Source organism: Lagopus muta, chromosome 23 (assembly GCF_023343835.1).
Source record: "Lagopus muta isolate bLagMut1 chromosome 23, bLagMut1 primary, whole genome shotgun sequence".
In the NCBI taxonomy this organism is placed as follows: Eukaryota; Metazoa; Chordata; class Aves; order Galliformes; family Phasianidae; genus Lagopus; species Lagopus muta.
The window spans coordinates 2,864,174-2,882,113 of record NC_064455.1 but is presented as its reverse complement, the minus strand read 5'-3'; the positions used below and the strand labels follow the sequence as shown (position 1 = coordinate 2,882,113).

Below are 17,940 nucleotides of genomic sequence, written 5' to 3'. Positions count from 1 at the left end.
AGCCGTCCGTCCCCACGGCCCCGCGCTGCTCCTGGCTGCAGCACCAGCCTGACTCAGCCTCACCAAACACGAGCCAACCCCAAACCTTCAGCTGCCGCAGCCCAAAGAAAGAAGCCAAAACGCTGCCCTGCACCAAAGCACAGAGCTGCACTCCAACAGGACCAGGGGGTACGGCTGCAAACAAAGAGCAGAACCTCTGTCACACGGGCGAGGAACGCTCCAACTCCATCCAGAGGGCGGCTGCCTCTCACCCACCCCCCAGCAGTGGGGCCAGGTGATGCTGCACTGCAGACAGCTCCACCGCCGCTGCAGATGAGGCGGCACTTTGCAGCTCGGAGGTGCCAAAGCCTCTCAAGGCCCGGAGCTGCTCTTAAAGGAGAGGCGAAGCAAAGCAGAGCGAACACCTCGAGCACAGCCCTGAGGACGCAGCTCAACCAACGGAGGAACTTTTTGCTGTCGCTCTGCTCCCATCATGCCCCACTCTGAGTGTGAAATGCAAAGGACTGCGGAGCTGAGCAGGGAACGCATCTGAGCGGGCTCAGGGAGCGGCTGCACACCTCAATCCGAACCCCACCTGGGCACGGAGGGGCTGCAGACCCACAGCACGCGTGGGGCAGAGGCTGCGGGATTAAGCAGAGCTGGGAACCTCAATCCTGTGACACCTGAAACTCTGGCACGGTTGCAAGTTACTCCCACGGCCAACCCGATTACCGTGCAGAAGGAGGGCATGCAGGGCAGCAGCACCGAGCCCGGCTCTCGGAACGCATCAGTGCCGTTATTAGAGCTGCAGGGCTGGGGAGGCTCCGGGGAGCAGCCAGTAAAAACCTCACTTGCCTCGATGCAGCCCCTCGCTGCAGGGAAGCTGAGGTTTGAGGCGCTGCTGAACATCCCCTGCCCTCTGACTGCTCACATCACCCGGCCCCGCTGCTCCCCCACCTCCCAGCGCCCGCTCAGTTCATTTTCCCCAAGCAAAAGCCTCGGGTAAATCAATCCCCAGCGAGGCGGCAGCTTCCGCGCCGAGCCAAAGGCGCAGCCCTGCACTGCAACGCCGGCCTAAAGATAGCGACCGTCCCCTGCAACTCTGGCTCAGAGCCCACCGGGACACGGGGAACCAGAACCCCCCGGTTCGGAGGAGCGGATGGGATCAGCCCGGGTCGGACAGGGAATTACGGGATGAGTCTGAAGGGCTGCTGGGGACGTTCGGTCCCCTTTGCAATATCAGCAGAAAGCGGACGGCAACGAGGGAAGAACGATGGGCCGGGAACAGCGCGGATTGAGGGCCGAGCGGCACCGCGGCCCGGGAAGCGACGGGAGGAGGCGGCTGTGCCGCTGCCTTCGGGATCCGCCTGGGAGGGCACGGGGAGCGACTTCGACGGAGGGGAAGAGCGGCGGGCCGAGCAATGCCGTAACGCCTCTGGGACAGCTACCGGGGAGAGATGGGGACACGGCAAGGAGCAGCCCTCGCTATACACCGCATGGGAACACCGAACCCCGGCGAGCCCGGAACGGGCAACCCGCAGCCCGGACACCGCGGCCCGAGCAGAGAACGGGGCCAACTGCGCGGCAGCTCCGAGCGCCGCAGCTGAGAACCCGCCAAGCAGCAGCGCGCAGCAGCCCCGCAACAGCAACAAACGCGAGTCGGGACCGCAGCGCCCGCGCCCCCCCCCCGCAGCACGCGCCGCGACCACCCGCACGCGCCGCTCTCACCGGGTCGCTCCGCGCCGCTTCCACCTGCGCCGCCGGCCCCGCCCCCTGTGACGTCACGCGCACCGCCCCCACGCCGCCGGCCACGCCCACTCCGCTCCGGCCCCGCCCACCGGCACGGCGTTACGGGGGGGGAGGGGCCGGCGGCGGCGCTGCAGTGGGCGGGGCGGGCAGGTGGGGCGTGACGTCACGAGGCGGCGGGCGGGAAATCTACCCGCGGGGTTCGGGGTCGCGCCTTTTGGCTCCGTGACGTCACCGCGCCATAGAAGGAGCGGGGACCCCTTACCCCCATGCACGCACCGCGCTGTCCGTCTCCACGCACGGCGGACCCCGCGCTGCCAAACGACCCCGCGGTGCTGGTGGGGCTGCGGGCGCTGATAAGGACACACCCAGGGCTATCGCAACCGCACACGCGGCCGCCGCTGATACGGGAGGGACGGTGCCGGTCCTCCCCACCCCCCCCCCCCACGGCCCCCGGCTGTTTGCGTGAGGGCCGCGTAAGCCGCTAAGCTGCCGCGAAGCCTCTCGTGCTGCGCGCTGTTATCGCACAGCTGCTGCCGGCTTTGTCGGTAAGCGGGCGTTCGGCGCTGCCGGGCTGCAAAGCGCCCACGGGACGCCGCAGCCCATCCCCAATGCGGGACGGGGAGCCCTTGGAAACCCCTCCCTGCCGGCCCTGCAAAGGCAGTAAAAAATATAGAGATTTATTGGTGTGAAGTGCAACCTCAGCTGAGTTTGGTGCTCGGAAGACAAAAAAAGCTCAGAACTGAGCTGGAGGGCAAAGAGGAGAATCTACAACGTGGAATCACCCCGAGTGGGGTTAGGATACAAAACCTGTACAAATGCCTTTAAAAGAAACCATCGCATCAATTATTTCAGTTTGCACTGATGATACGCAGCAGGCTGAAGGGTCACAGGATGGGAGCAGGATGGGGCTGAGATGGGGGCTGCGTTTTGCAGCCTGGGGGGAGGAATGCATCATGGGCTGCAAAGGGAGAACAGCTGCTGTGGGTTTGGATGGGCCCAGACCCACAGCTTCGCTTTGGAATGGGAGCGGGGACGGGGAAGGGCTCAGCACTGCAGCGTGGCCCGTAATCCTGCTGGGCTGCAGCAGTGGGGATAAAGAGAGGGTGGGGAGGATGGAAGGCACGAAGTCAGGTCTTTCCCTGCGTGTTTCTACTGAAATCAGCAGAAGCAAATGCATGAGGCTGCTGAGAACCCTGCTGGCTTGTGGGCTCACGAGTGGCTGTCCTGGATCCTCGGTGCCATGGGACAGCCCAGCTGGAGGACCCCAGCTCCAAGGGCTCTCCCTGTCATTGCCCAACTTCAGAGCAGATCTGCTCCCCTTGGGGAGCTCTGAGTTCTTTACTCCTCCAGCTCCTGACCCCGCTGTGTGCACATGAGCCAGAGCTCCTGCAGAGCTGCTTCTGAAGGGACTGCAGAGGGGACAGCAGGACGAGGTCATTGCACCGTGAGGAGACCTGCTATGCCCCACTGCAGAAATGCTCCTTGGGTCTGAAGGAGGAAACTACACCTGTCTGGGTCTTCTCCTCTCTGAAAGAACCTCCCAGGCTCTGAAGGAGAGCAGTGCTCCTGCAATAACACCCCACAGCCTCCTCATGCCTCTGGCTTTGCTGCCATCCTCACTGCACAACGAGGCTAAAAGGAATTTAACCGTAAAAAGAAAAGACAGCCTTCAGCTGCACAGAGAACAGGGCATCCTGGCATCTCCAGGAGCAAAGAGCTGCTGTTGGAAAGCATGAGGCAGGGCGAAGGGTGGGCATGGGGATGAGGGGAGCTTTTGCTGACCTGCTGAATCTAATTAACCAAACATAATTAAAAGGTTCAGTGGGACCTCAGCGTGGGGCCTCAGCACTTTCCTCCCTGAGCCGCTTTGCAGCAGCACACATCAGAGCCCCGTGCTGCTGGCCATGGGCTGGGAATGCCAGCTGGCTCTGACCTCCTGGGCTTCCCCTGTCCCATTCTCTGGCTGCACGGTGTGGCAGCTGAATGGCACAGGGTGCTGTGCCCACTGCGCTCCCTCTGGAGCCAGGCTGGAGCCAAATGGCTTTAGTCCACTCTCCCAGCCAGTCTATGGGAGAACAGATTAAGGTGGCAGCTCAAGCTTGCTCCCAGCTCCTCTGCTGAGCTCTGCACAGATGTGTGCTGTCAGCCAGATGGGGCTGATCCCTCATCCGCTGTTATTAACAAGGCCACCAGGACCATAGGAGGCGAACGGCGCCGTGGTGAAGAACGAAGCCCCTCACAGAGCAGGGAGAGGCGGCGATGCCCCGGAATGCAGCCATGAGAACATTGCAGAGCCCTCGTTTCACCCTGTCCTGTGGGTCTGGCACACAGAGAGCTACTGCCTGTCTGTTTTGACGTGGTCCCCAATCATCCTCCTATGGTAGGTGGCCAGGAAGATGTCGTTGTCCCGGGGGCAGTCATAGTGGCAGGAGCACGCCTTGATGAACATCATCTTCCTATGGAAGGAATCCCCCTCGGGGCAGCGGAATTCCACCTCAGCAGTGCTGGTGATGTATGGGGTGCAGCAGCGCCCGTCCGCACAGCTGCCACAGAACCTGGGCCTGTAGGAACGGGTGCTGCTGCAGCCTGAAAACTCGAAGAGGAGACGCTGGCGGGGCTTTGGGGCGCGCACACACTTCTTTCCCTTCTAGGGAGAGAACAGCAGCAAACAGGTCAACAAGAATGTGACAGTCAGACCAAAGCTCACCCGGGCTGTGCACCGTCCGTGGAATCACTGAGGTTGCAAAGGACCTCTAGGATCACCAAGTCCAACCCCAGCCCACCCCACCATGCCCACTGAACCCTCAGTGCCACATCTCCATGGTTCTGGAACACCTCCAGGGACCCCACCAGTTCCTTGCCACTGCACCCCCACGCTTCCAGAGAACAAATATTTCCTCATGTTCAATCTGAACCACCGCTGTGCAGGAAGGCACAGAGAGAGACTGGAAGCACGGAGCAAATCCTAAGCCCTTAAATACAAGCTACCTCTCTGCCGAGCCCTACCTTGGCTTTCTCCCAGGGGAAGTCACAGGGCCGCACCATGCAGAGCCGCGTCTCCTTTTCCAGGTGGCACTGGGGGTTGTTGTTGGTGACCCGGGCAGAGATGCCCATGCCGCAGCTTTTGGAGCACGCGCTCCACTCAGTGGTCTGCACCAAGCAGTTCTCCTGCAGGTTGTTCATCTCTGGCTTGGGATCCTCCCTGAAAACTGAGCCGAGAGGAAGAGACACGAAGGTCAGGTACCCCCCATGGGGCCCTGGGCAGCTCGATCCGGTGGGAGGCAAAGCTGGGGGGTCTTTAAGGTCCCTTCCAACCCAACCATTCTGTGGTTCCACGCTTCTGTGATCTTTGTAATTCTATAAACTGTTCTGTAATTCTGACGGTTCGATTTCAGCTCTTACAGGCTGCTCCGAGACCCGGCTTTGCTTCTGCTGTCCTGATGCCTGCAAGGAACTCACACGAGGGTGCTGCAGTGGCCACCCACCCCCAGCAAACACCCAACACCCCTGCAGGATGCTGAGCAGGACACAGTTCATCCCCCTGCACCAAGCGAGAGCCACCAGCTGTAAATGAAGCGACTGCAGGCAGTCAGGGTCTGCTCCATCCCCCAGCAAACCGCTCCGTCTGCCCATCTCTCACCTGCCATGACAGTTTCTAAGCGCTCCTCCTGGCCGCCCTCCTCACAGACCCACTCCTCACAGCACTTGTTGTGGATCTTCACCCTCCGTGGGTGCGGGCAGTCAGGGGACGGCAGGCGCAGGTCGGCTGAGCACAGCGGGATGCAGCCGATGGCCCCATCCAGGCAGATGCACTGCAGCTTGCAGCTGGGCTGGAAGCTCTCCCCGTTGTGATACACCTTGCCCAGCAGGTCACAGGTTGCGCCCTCACGAGCTGAGGAAGGAAGAGAAGGAGGTGTGGGAGCAGCAGCGATGCTCTAAGGTCCCGTCCTGCACAGAACTCTGCTCCTGGCTGTTCTTAAGAGACCAAAAGGCAACGTTCTCCTAAGAGCAGCTGCTTCCCCACACGTCTCCAGGTGGGCTACAAAAGGAAAACAATGCGCTGAGTTTATGACCTTCGGGGCTCTGCTGTGATCATCCCCTCTGATGACCATCTTCCTTCCTGCCGCAGCGTTTCCAGCTCTTTCTTTGCTCTGATCTCTGTGTCTCTCATCTCCAGGCCTCCTCCGAGCTTTTCACTCCTTCCCGATCAAAATTAAAGGTGCAAAAAAGGAAAGGCAGCAACATTTAACCCATAGCAACAGCGTTAACAGCACTCACACGTTCTTACATTTGTACCAGCCCATTTTTTTCCCCTGTTTCACAGGCAAAGCCCATTTTGTGAATGCTTTCAGTGAGAAATGGCTGAAGCATTTCAGTCTGAAATAGTTTTGCACCTCTCTGCTCTTCCTGCTCCCATCACATCCTTCCTATCCGGGTACCCACAACACTTCTGGAATTCCCCACCTCCCAGCAGAATGGATGGGACAGAAGCACCACCTGAGGACATCGTATCCCAGACCCTCATATTCTGGGAGATGTTCTGCTCCACATTCATCTGCCATTTTCGCCATGACAATCTCAACTTCTCATTTAAAGGCAGGAAGGAGAGCTGTGGCCTTCAGACCACAGGCCTGATTTCCTACACAGCAGAGAGCTGGGACCGTCACTCCAAAATCTGTGCTGCAAATCCACACCTCACAGTGATTACAGAGCATTTTCTTTTAGGAAGACGTCCAGTATTCATATAAAGTCTTAGAGACAGAGACTTCTCCACATTCCCACGTAAACTATCCTAATGACTTCATTACCCTCAATCCAAATGATCTTACTGCTATAAACATCTCAATTCCAGCCTTAATTGGGCAGCATGCATCTTACACCCCCTGGACATTATCGTATCACTGACCCCATTTAGCATCACTCAGCAGCATGAGTGCCTACAGAAAGCACTGGGAAGCTGCTGTGTGTTCTCAAGATGATGATTGCCCCTTCCATCCCTGGAGGTGTTCAAGGCCAGGTTGGATGGGGCCCTGGGCAGCCTGGGCTGGTATTGAATGTAGAGGTTGGTGACCCTGTTGGCAGGGGGTTGGAGATTCATCATCCTTGGGGTCCCTTCCAACCTGGGCCGTTCTGTGATTCTGTGTGATTCTGTGACCAAGGGGAGGAAAATTAAGCCAAGAATTTATCACAGTGTCTCAAAAGAGTGAAGAAAACACCTTCTACGTGTTCAATCCATTCAATTCAGGTTGACAAGCAGCACCAGCTCTAACTGAGAGAGGACAGGTCTGTGTTTGCATTTACCTGGCTCAGCAGCTCTCATGCCCTGTGCATACACAGACTATTGGCTCATCTGTTTGCACCCAAGTGCTAAAGCCAGAATTACGCCGTGCCTCCTGCGGGGAAGCAGTGGAGCACAAAATGCCAAATTCCAGCACAAGGCAGTGAGGGTTGGGTGAGGCTCTGCGTGCAGCAGCGCTTCTCAGTGAAGTGAATATTTCCCCTGCAGGGCTGCAGGCATTCCCACCCGCATCGCAGGCACAAAGAGAAAAGCACGCAGGGACAGAAGGCATGGCTCTCTCACCTAAGCAGATCCCGCTGCCTCTGTGGATGTTGGAGAAGTCACAGTAGAGTCCCTTGTGGTGGTCACAGGGTTTCTGCAGGGAGCACAGCTCGCCCAGCTGCCTGGCGCACACCTTGCAGCAGCCGCAGGCGTCCAACACGTGGCTGGTGCCAGCAGGACACTGCAGGGGCTGGGAAGGACACTGACATGGGTACGTGCAGCCCTGGGCTCCTACCTGCAGGGCAGAGAAGCCACAGAGAAACTGAGTGTGCCACAGTGCAGCCAGAGGAATGAAAACATCCGCCTGGTTCGGGGCATCCCGTCGTCCGCACAGCCAACAGATGGGACAGAGCTTCATCCCCTGCCTGCACACAGCTCCGCACACACAGCTCCCAGCACCAGGTTTGCCTTCTGCATAAACACAGCTGGAGCTCAGAGGAAGAAGGCACAGAACCGACAGCACAGGCAGCAGCCTGGAGCCCCACACACAGCTCAGCCTCCCCTCTGGAGGCAACAACACAGCAATCACGAGCAGCAAGTGATTCGCAGCACTGCTTGCAAGAAAGCATCGTTAGACCCCTGCCAGGGAAGAAAGCAGCAGGGCACACACATGGGATGCAGCCAAAGCCAGCAGTGCTGTGGCTGAGGAGCTGCCCCTGTTCTGCCCATAGAGGCCAGCTCTGCCCTCCCCTTTTCACAGAGCTGTGCCACCCTGGGCACCTGGTGAGCTCCAGCTGGAACTCAGCATGGCTTTATGTCCCACTGCCCTGCCTGTGAACAGCTTCCTTGGATGCTCTGCTCCTTACCAGTAATGGCAGTAAAGCATTAAATACAGTGACAATGCAGCAGCGATGTCCTGCTGCTTTCCGTGCATGAGATGTTATTTAACCATGGATGAGTGGATGGGGGGGATGAGATGGTAGAAGGGGCAAAGCATTCCTAGCACAGGGCCTGTGTTCAGCTGCACTGAAAGAAACGATGACAAACAGCTTTTTCCAGCACAGCATCAGCCACAGGCCATATAAAGAAACACCCAAAATATCTCTCCTACTGCAAAGCAAACCAAAACAACCTCTTTCTGCACAACAGAGAACCCAAGGGAATTAAAGCCAGCTGAGTTTTCCTTCTTGCCATCATGAATCACTGTTGGTGCTGTTTGTTTCCTTAAGAACTCACCTCAGAATGCATCCAGCTGCTGTCAGCACAACAGCCAGGCTCAGACCCCGAACTCATTTCCCTCATCCATGTGCAAAAGCCCCAGCTCTTCCATGTTTGCAGTGCTCTCCTCATCTTTTAGAGGTTTTCCCATCTGTCAGCTCCTTCTCCCACCCAGTCCTCCTGGCCCAGGTTGTGCTGAGTCTCCTGGCTGCTGCTTTGCCAAGCAAAGTCACTCATGGCTTTTTGTATCTCCTGCTCCTCACTCACATTAAAATCTCCCCTACCAACCATTAATAACACAAAGGCAGCATTTCCCCCCCATGGACCCAGCTGCAGAAGGGTTCTGCATAGGCCCAGCACTTGGTTCCCCTCTGCTGAAGGGTCTGTCCTTAAAATCACCCTTTTAACATCACTGATCCCAACTACAGATTCACTACAGCTTTGTTCTTCTTTCCGCTAAGAGTGCATTGCTGTGAACTTCAGGAGCAGCAGAACCAGCATAACAGAGCGAGGTGAAGATTTGGGGAAGTGAGAGCCCAAACCTGGCATGCTGATGCTCCCTGCTCCTGCCTAGCTCTGCTGGCATCTCCCATTGAGCTGGAGAAAGAGGCAAGATGTGCTCCCTGCTTTGCATGCACCCAAAACCTCTCCCTCTGCGCCCTCTGAAGGTGTAAGGATGGGACGTGGGCTCACATTGCAGCAGCTCTGCAGCTCCTGGTCAGTTTGCAGTGTAGGGAGCCAGCATGGCAGTGCCTTTACAATAGGCTTGGGCTCAGCCCTGCACTCAAAGAGCTGGAGAAGGAGTGCCTGGGAGCTGGGGTGGCTGTTTGTTTTGGGAGCCAGGGGTTAATTCAGTAAGCACAGAATTGGTTCTGTTCCACACTCCAAGACTGGCAGAAGATGAAGCAGTCAGAACACGGCGATTCCCACACTGCAAACAGCCAATTACTGTGGGTAATTCCTGCTCTCCTCCCATCGCAGCGCTTGGGGCACCATCCAACAGCTGCAGCTCTGCCTCACAGCTTGTCCCAAAGAGCAGCAGAGCTGAGCACACCCTGCATGGCCGAGGTGCAGCAGTGCCAGCTGCGGTGCTGTGCTGTGTGCATCGAGCATCCAAAGTGCCATTGCCCAGGTTTGAGGACAAAGATGACATCCCTGGTCACTACGGAGCAGCACAGCGACAGGGTTTGCCATCGTTTGTAGGATGTCTATGATAGCACCAATGCTGAGGCAGGGAAAGGAACAGCAACCACTCCAAAGCCCAGAAATAACCCTCAGATCTCAGCCGGGTGCACAGGGCGCTGTGCTCAGCAGGAAGGGGGACAGAGCACGCTTGTGAGCGCTGCCAGCAGCAATGGAACCTGATCAGAAGCTTATTGCACCTATTAACACAAACAGGCACTCAAAGCAGCCAACCCAACTTCTTCACCGACCCAAAAGACACCGCAATTAGATCGCATGCTAACAAGCACATTAATTATGCAGCAGGGTTTCCTCTCATACCAGCGCTGTGTTGCACACAAACGTCCCAAGCAGAACCAGCTGCTCTGTGCGTGCTCTTGGACACAGAACAGACCCAGAGCCCTGCAGGGGCTGTGGTTCGACTTCCTCCTCAGGTCACTACTCCAGGAGCAAATGGATTTTCGGGGCAGGAGGATGATGATGGTAATGATGTGGGCTGTGAGACCCAGTCCTCGCAGTGCCGCAAACCCAGCGATGTCACCTCTTGATCCTCTTCCAAAGCAGGGCTGGCTCTTAGCTCAGCAAAGTGAGCTCTGCTACCCTCAGGCATTCTGCACAGCGCAGCTCTGTGTGCACAGGGCTCTGCCTGCATTCCCACTGCTCCAGGCAGGCGGTGGTGGACAGACATCCCCAAAGCATCGCATGCACCAAAGCAAGAAGCTGCAGCACGCAGAGAGCAATCAGCAGTACATACATACATACCCAGGCAGGGGCAAGGAGCAGAAGAAGCAGAGTGTGGGCAGCTGTCCCTGTGCTGCCAGACATCCCGAGTGAGGGAAGGGAGGCACTCAGCCCGCTGACCCACGCACTGCCTTCTTCTTTGGGATTGCTCGTCTCTCTTCGGAGAAAGTTGCTCATCAGCTTCTCCTTAAATAGCCTCTCGGAGGGGGCGTGCCTGCCCTTGAGTGACAACGTGCAGAGCAGCCCCAGATGGGTGCAAGAGGAATGCCCAGATTCCGGGCAAGGCGAACAGATTCCTGTGGCCCTGGCAGCTGCGAGCCTGCAGGTCGGTTTTGTTCCGCGTGGGGAAATCAAATCCCAGCCAAAGCAAGATTATTAGTTTTTAATTCTTCCCTCTAACACCAAAAGTATGAAGCCTGGGTCGGCTTTCCCTGCTTACATCCATTCCTTTTTGGCTGCAGGAGCCGAGGACTTGAAGAAGCACAGATACAAAGACTGACGTCTGCACTCCTGCAGTGAGGAGCTGTTTGTTTTACGGAGTAACGAAAAGCTGCAGGGTGAAGGTTATTGGAAAGGATAGCAGTTCCTGCCTGCACTTGATCTGTGCCCCAGGACTGATGCAGGACAGCACACACTCCTGTCTCAGGGAGTGACTTTTTACTACTGGGAAGAGGGGAAGGAGTGCAGCAGAGGGCACTGTGAGCTGGTGGGATGGAGCAGGTTGGGCAGCGATGCTCTGCTCTGCAGGGAGCAGCATCAGCACACAGAGCCATGCCTTTGGGTTAGGGATGGGTGTAGAAGTGCCCAAAGGTCTTCATATGGGGCCACTTTGGGCCATCATAAAGCAGGAAGAAGGAACAGCTGCAGGATGTGCTGTAAGGTCCATACAGCGTGTGCTGGGATGTTGGATGGGAGATGAAGAAAATAACAGGGACTGTGCAGCAGTGTGTCCTGTAAGCCCCCCTCCTCACCTCCATGCACAGGGAATGCCAACCAGCAGCCAAGTGCTCCAGTCCCAACACCAGCCTGTGCTGCTGCTTGTCCGTGGCTGAAGACAGACTGATCTGACTCTTAATTAATTAGCACATGGAAAGCTTTTTGGGACTGGGAGCTGGAAAGCATTAACACAGTGTAAACCTCTCCAGAAGCAACTCCTTCTTTTCCTCCTACCTAAAATGAGGGATCTCACAATCTTCACAGCAGCCACCTGCAATGGCACAGCTGAGGATTCTGCCTCATACACAGATTTGATGGAGGTGGCACAGACCTTTTGCCCTGGAGCAGTTAAAACTGAGGGCAGCCTGGCTGGATACACGTTTGTTCCCTTTTTGGAAAGCTTGGCACCTTAAACTGTGTCACTGCCTAAAATTCACCATTCACGTTTCACAAGGCATTCTCCTTCAGCTCGTAAATGAGGCAGGGATAAAGCACCAGACACCTCTGCTCACGCAGCAAGGACATAAAGCACCGCTGCATCCCAAACCAAATGGGGCTGATGACAGCGTTTTATTTGTGCCCTTTCTAAAAGACAGTGCTTAACGTGTAGCTCCATCCACTCACTGCCCCATCCCTGCAGGCAGGAGGGTTTTGCTCACCTAGGGAAGATCCTGCAATAAACACTCCTGTGCCCTCTTGTTTGCTCTGCTACTGGCAGGCAGCAGCAAAAACGTGGCACAGCCTCAACCTTCCCAAACACTGCCACTGTTCTCTTGAAGGATCCCAGATACAGAAGGAATGGAACACGCACTGTGAGCAGAGGACAGCTCTTCAGCTGGTACAGGAGGCAGAAGTCTGTGCCCTGGGCCCAGCATCCCACTTAATGGCTCTCCAATTATAAGCAGACCTCGTGGGCAATGCTAAGCTGAGAGCGATTTCCACGCCTCCAGGGGCACCTGGGCTGTTGCAACAGCCTGCAGACAGCTGTGCAATCAGTAATGCAATAAGCCCTGAGGTCTGAGCTGCCTGAGAAACGTGGGTACGGCTGTGAGCCACTGCTGTGAGCCATGGGCAGGAATGCTGGGGCACGTGGTGTGCAGGGAGATGCAGGAGGAAAAGGCCCCGGGAGGAAGCAGCAAGCTGCACCCACCTGTGAAATGGGCACCTCCTCAGATTTGTTCCACTTCTTAACTCGCTGCATGCTTCATTACCCTGAAGGAAACCTTCAGGGCTTCAATCTGTGGGGGTGGATTTAAGGTGGAGTTGGGAAGGTTCGTGTAAGGGAGCTTCTCGATCCAGAAGGCTTTTTGCTGAACGCCTCTGAGAAGCACTCGGTCCTTTATGGAGCTGATCCTCACTGGGAGATCATTCAGGACTTCAGCCTGTCGCTGTGGTGCTCTTTTTGTTGCGGTTCAGGCTGGCTTGTTCAGCACTAGGGATCAGTATGTAGGTTCAAGGACCAATGTATTACTTTAACAAAAGGAATCCATGAGTGCCAGTCCTAAAACTCTCCATTTCAGCTTTGCCTGGTGTGTGAACAGCCCTGTTTCATCCCAATCTGTGTGAAATCTTGCTCTCCTCTACGATTCTGCTTCACAAGAAGCGCTGCAGTCACAGCAGGCTGCTTTCATCTTTTGCACCCAAAAGGTGCGTCTCCCATCCAGTGGAACATTGTCCATCCCTATCTTCCTTGGATTTCCCATACATCATTTTGGAAGCTGCTCATCCTGGCCTCCCAAGGGCAATAATCAGAACTGGTGATTTTCTTCTCTACAGTTTAAATCGCTTCACCCCCAGAAGTGCGACGTCATTCTGGGATCAGAGAGGCACTGAAAGCAGGCTGTAGGTGAATGAGCTCCCCTTGTTTTTCCAGTCTGATCCTGAGGACAGTCACGGGTAGGTAAGAGAGCGAGCTGTGGATGGTTCCATTTCTGTACCAGGCAAATAGCCCCGAATCATCTCTACTTTAATGCCTCTTTATGCAGTCATTTCACAATGTTCTCCCTTGTGCATTAGACTGGAAAGTAATGCCTTCCTGGCAGAGATAGGCCAATCTGTTTAGGTCAAAAGGCTTTGTTAATAAAAAACAATCTGGGGGGATTCTACAGTGATTGCGACTTTGAGCCTGAGGTGCCCCGACCTCAAAAAAAGGGGATAGCAAGAATGAAAAGTGTGGAGCCTGGCTGTGTGTCAGGGAGGTAAGGAAAAGGAGCCCTCCTGCCAGGGCAGCTCTTGGTCACTTGGCACTCCTCACCTCCAAAACCACAGAAATGCTCCCAACTCTGGCATTAACTGTTGGAGCTCCATGTGCTCCTGGTGTGCTATGCAGGGAAACAACCAACCAGCTCCACAGGCTCCTCCATCCCATTGCCTTCCTGCTAAAGCAGTCAAACGCACTCTCCCTTTGCAGACCCCCTGGAGCAGTGAGGTTTCTCCCTCCAGCCCTGCTTGTCCTGCCCTGAACAAAGGAAACAAACACCATTATTTCCAGCTTCTCCAATCCTGCTCAATATAACGCACCAGCTTATGGCTGTTCTGCTATCCTGCACCAGTGTGGAGAAACAGGAGGAGTAAGACAAGCTTCCACGTTTGCACTGGGGTATTCACTTTACCAAAACATATATGGGGAAGAGCTTGTGGGATTATTGCAAGCCTTAGGTGTATTTCAATGGGATCTGAAGAGCCAAAGCAGGGCTGAGTCAGGAGGAACCCCAACAAACCAGGCTCATGATGAAGACCTAAGGCCCCTTTTTATGCTTCACGTCAGCTGTGTTATGAGACAGAGAAGAGCCTTTAAAGCAGCACTGCTGCGATCAGCGAGGCTTCTCAAGTCCTGAATCACCACTGAAACTTCCTGCCTGCTCAGTGCAGCGACTGCTTGCGTGCCTTTCCATCAGCAGCTGGTCTTCACACCGAGCCACGAGGAGTGAAGCTGGGACAGCAGCAAGCAGCAGCAGAGCCCTTCCTGATGAGGGGCTCCCATGACCACAGGGCTGGTCCAGGTTGCAGGGACCTGGAGCTGCACTCAGACCTGTGAGCTCAGGAACCCATCCTCCCTGTTTTGGAGTCTCAGGGCCTGAAGTGATGTTTGCTGCACGGCCTCCCACGGGCTTGGCTGGCTGCTGGTGCTGCGTGTGCCAACATCTGCTCTGCTCTTTCCCACACTCAGAATCTTATTTCTGCTCTTTGGGCTGCAGCAAAATCAGCCTTTAGGGGAGACGTGATGGTGCCTGCAAGCCTGCTCTCACTCACTGCCATGCTCTCCCAGCCAGCGCCAGGAGGTCACTGCCTGCCGTGGCTTCCAGTGAAAGAAATACCCAAAGCAGATCTAAAGCTGGCACTTCCATAGGAGCCCCTGAGAAGGGAAGGGCTGCACTGGATTGTTTTGTTTTTAAAGTAGCTCCCTCTCATCCTATTTTTGTCAGAGACTTGTTTTAATTGGACAGCTCGGAAGCTCTTTGCAGCTCATTCAGAAGGAGAAATAGAGCAGACTTTCTTACCCCTTCCCTGCAGAGGAACTGTTGCTTGTTCCAAGTCCTCCAACACAGTGACCCAGCAGACAAAAGGGACGGTTCTTGGTCTGTGCTGGGACTCCCAAGTGAGGGGGCACAGCAGGGGTGAGAAGGAGGCAGTGGGAAGGGGTCTGGGGTCTTCCCTCCTGGAGTCACTTGCTGAAGTCGTGCCCTGTGGTTGCTGCTAAGGAAGGTGAGTGGCACAGCAGGGAGGCAGCGATGTGGGACATCACAGTGAGCTTGGCAGGGAAGCTGGCTGAGAGCTGGAAGGCAGAAAGCAGCATCTCAAGGCACCTCGAGATCGTTTTGTTGCTGGAGTCTCCCAGCTGAGGCTGCTCAGTGAGGCTGGGCCACGGCCATTCCCACCTCATCGCAAGGGTTGTAGCTGTGTTTGGTTGTGGTTGCATTCCTTTCCGAGTGTGGATTTTGCACTTTCCAGCAACACCCCCCTCAGCTCATAGCAGAGCAAAGCTACCGAACAAGAATGGCTCTGTTCTCTCTCCAGCTCTGCACAAGCCAGTTTTCTCCTAAACACAAGATCAGAACCAGGCCCCTTCTATTTCCCAAGAAAGAAACACATCCGTATCTGGGCCTTCTGGACACCCATGCCTTGCACAGCTTTTGGAGACAGGGGCTCCCAGTTTTGGGCTGTCCTGGGTTGTTCTGCCCCAGGTAAAATCTCAACAGGAACCTCTGGGTTTCAGAGAGCATCAGCAGAGCTACGGCCAGAGCAGCCAGCAATCATCCATCCCCGTGTTTCTTGTCTGTCAGATTCTCTCTTCAGATGACTACAGGGACCAGGTACAAGGTAGTAACAACACTTCCTAGGTACTTTATGCTTGCCCTTTTCTTAGAGAACCACAGAACTCGGGAAGGAAGGCAACAGCATTTCTCCTGTCCTTTCCTATAGAGGAAAAAGCAGGCAGGATATGACCCTGCTCTTCCAGTCCCAGCTAAGTGAAATGATTGTAGGATCACATGCGTGAGATAAAAGTGAATGCGAGGAAGGGCAAGGGCTCTCCAGGAGCCATATTATTCTTCCACATCCTTCACAGGAAGTTGTTCACTCCATAAATATCATGGGTTACTGCTGGGTCTGGGGTTCATGTTGAGTTCAGTGGGCTGTGCTGAGCAAGTAGTGTGGTGTGAATGCGTGTGTGCATTTCTTGTCTCTAGGTAGAGGAAGCTGCACTGGGTTCTCCATACCTGACTGACAGCTTCAGGGAGCTCTGCAGCTCAGCTTAGGTGAAATTGGCATTGAAAATAATTTATGGAGGGGATGCACACAAAACTATCCAGCATTGGTGAGCATGGAGGGAGCTGTGGGAACCTGAGATCTGGAGAGAGCTCAGCAAAGGCTGACCAGAGAGAAGCCCTGCGAGGTCTGCACAAGTGGAGACCCTCAGGCTTTGGGCGCTCAGACCACCAGGGTGCTTTCAGAAAGGATCCCAACAGTTTGTCTGCATCTCTAGACCCCTAACTTCCTTTGGTTCAGCTCTGGATCTCACTCTCTTCCAGGATCTGGGGCTATCGGCGTCAAGATTTAGGCCTGACCAAGGGCTTAGCTGGTGGATAAACCGCAACCTGCATTGCCAGAGCTCAGTCCTCTCCCATTACAACTCCCCCAGGACCCTCTCAGCTGCCCTGCATGCTGTGCCCATGGCAGAACAACCCCAACTACAGCCCCCAGCCCCCCTGACCCCCGCGGTTCTCATCATCATCAGCCCCCCCCCGTTCTGTGTTTACAAACTGGACAAACTCAAATTCCTGCATTACTGAGAATTTCCGCTCAGCTTTGGATCACATTTTAAGATTCCGCTGTTTTTCTTTCTGAGTAACAAATGTTTGTTTTGCTGAAGAAAAGGGAGTGATTCTGCTCCGCTCACGTGGGTGTAAATCAGGCGCAATTCCATTGAATTTAAAGGGTGAGAGTCAGGAAAGCCCAAAAGGAGAATGCATGGGTTTACTGGGGTTATGGACTTGAAGCTGTTCAGACAGCCAGAGGACACCAATGAATACTCCAGCATGTTGCAGGTGGACCTTTACAGAAAGCTTTCCTAAGATAGATGCTTGTGCCACTTCGTGCTCCCTTCCTTTCCTTAAACATGGTGCACTTGGCTGAAAGCAGCTGGATTTGCACCATGGGCTGTGCAGGTTTTGTTCTGACAGTTGCAGGTGTCAAAGATAGCAAAGAGCTTTTTCTTTTGAAGGTACAAAATGGAAGTGGTGAGAACACCGTGTTTTAGACACATGTACAACTTCTATATTGGAGTGTCTGGGCACGTTAAAATCTTTTTCACATGGCTTAGTGTTTACTGGTGTCAGAGGTGGATAGCCTCAGAGCAGCTGTTTGGCTCATTAGCCCTCAGATATGGAGAATGTTTGTCCTGGGAACAGTATTTATAACGTTCCTCAGCAACAAGAGCCAAGATATTTCAAACCACGGTTTGCAATGGAGCGATCTCCTCCTCCCAAGCACCCAGCAGTTTCTGACTAGTGACTGGGTAACCAATGCAGCAGGGAACCCAGCATACAAAGCCTATTCTACATATTGTAAACCGATGCTGGTTTTAATCTAAATAAAGATTCACTTCCTTGAGCTGAGAGATCTGCAGCGTTACACGAGCAATGCAGCCAGGAAGAGAACCTGTTCCCATTCCTCCTTCATGGGAAGAAAGTTTGTGGCATGGGACAACCACAGGGGACCACTTGTCCATGAATAATGCTTCCAAAAAGCTGGGGCTCTCTGCAGAAGCCTGTTCTCCCTAATAACACCAATCAGGTCTGATCAACACCAACTTATGTGGCGCACCAGAGAAGGACAGGTTGTGCTTTGGAAACGGTCACTTTCTTGCACGGCCCTTGAAGGGAGCAATGCAAGGGCTGGAGCCATTAGCAAGGAGAAAGTGGCTGCACTCTGGAAGCAGCTCAGCTGCTGCGAGGAAATACCTGTGGAACAAAATCCTCTGCCATGCTGAGCCTGCCCCAGTTTGCAGCTATTTGTTTTGCACAGGAACTTCAGAGCCTGTTTGTGTGGACCGAGAGCCTTCCACGAAGCAAAATCCCTGCTTGGCTGCTCGTTAGCTTGCACAGATCGCAGTGCTGCAATTCTTGGGTCCTTCC

At 55.0% G+C, this 17,940-nt stretch overlaps 2 protein-coding genes across 2 annotated transcripts in view; both read right to left on the bottom strand.

Moving 5' to 3' along the window:
• The window catches only part of EPB41 (erythrocyte membrane protein band 4.1), a 75,061-nt gene extending 73,303 nt beyond the window's left edge, over positions 1-1,758 (bottom strand). The window contains exon 1 of the mRNA XM_048969198.1: positions 1,708-1,758. The gene's annotated coding sequence lies outside the window, so the exon portion shown is untranslated. The remainder of the gene's footprint in view (positions 1-1,707) is intronic.
• Positions 1,759-2,389: 631 nt separating this feature from the next.
• LOC125703985 (CCN family member 2-like) lies at positions 2,390-10,546 on the bottom strand. Its single transcript, XM_048969215.1, has 5 exons — positions 10,391-10,546; positions 7,310-7,523; positions 5,369-5,620; positions 4,735-4,937; positions 2,390-4,375 (listed from the first exon to the last, which is right to left on the bottom strand). The coding sequence occupies exons 1-5, from the start codon at positions 10,544-10,546 to the stop codon at positions 4,064-4,066; spliced, it is 1,137 nt and encodes a 378-aa protein (XP_048825172.1). The 3' UTR covers positions 2,390-4,063.
• Between the last annotated feature and the right edge of the window lie 7,394 nt (positions 10,547-17,940).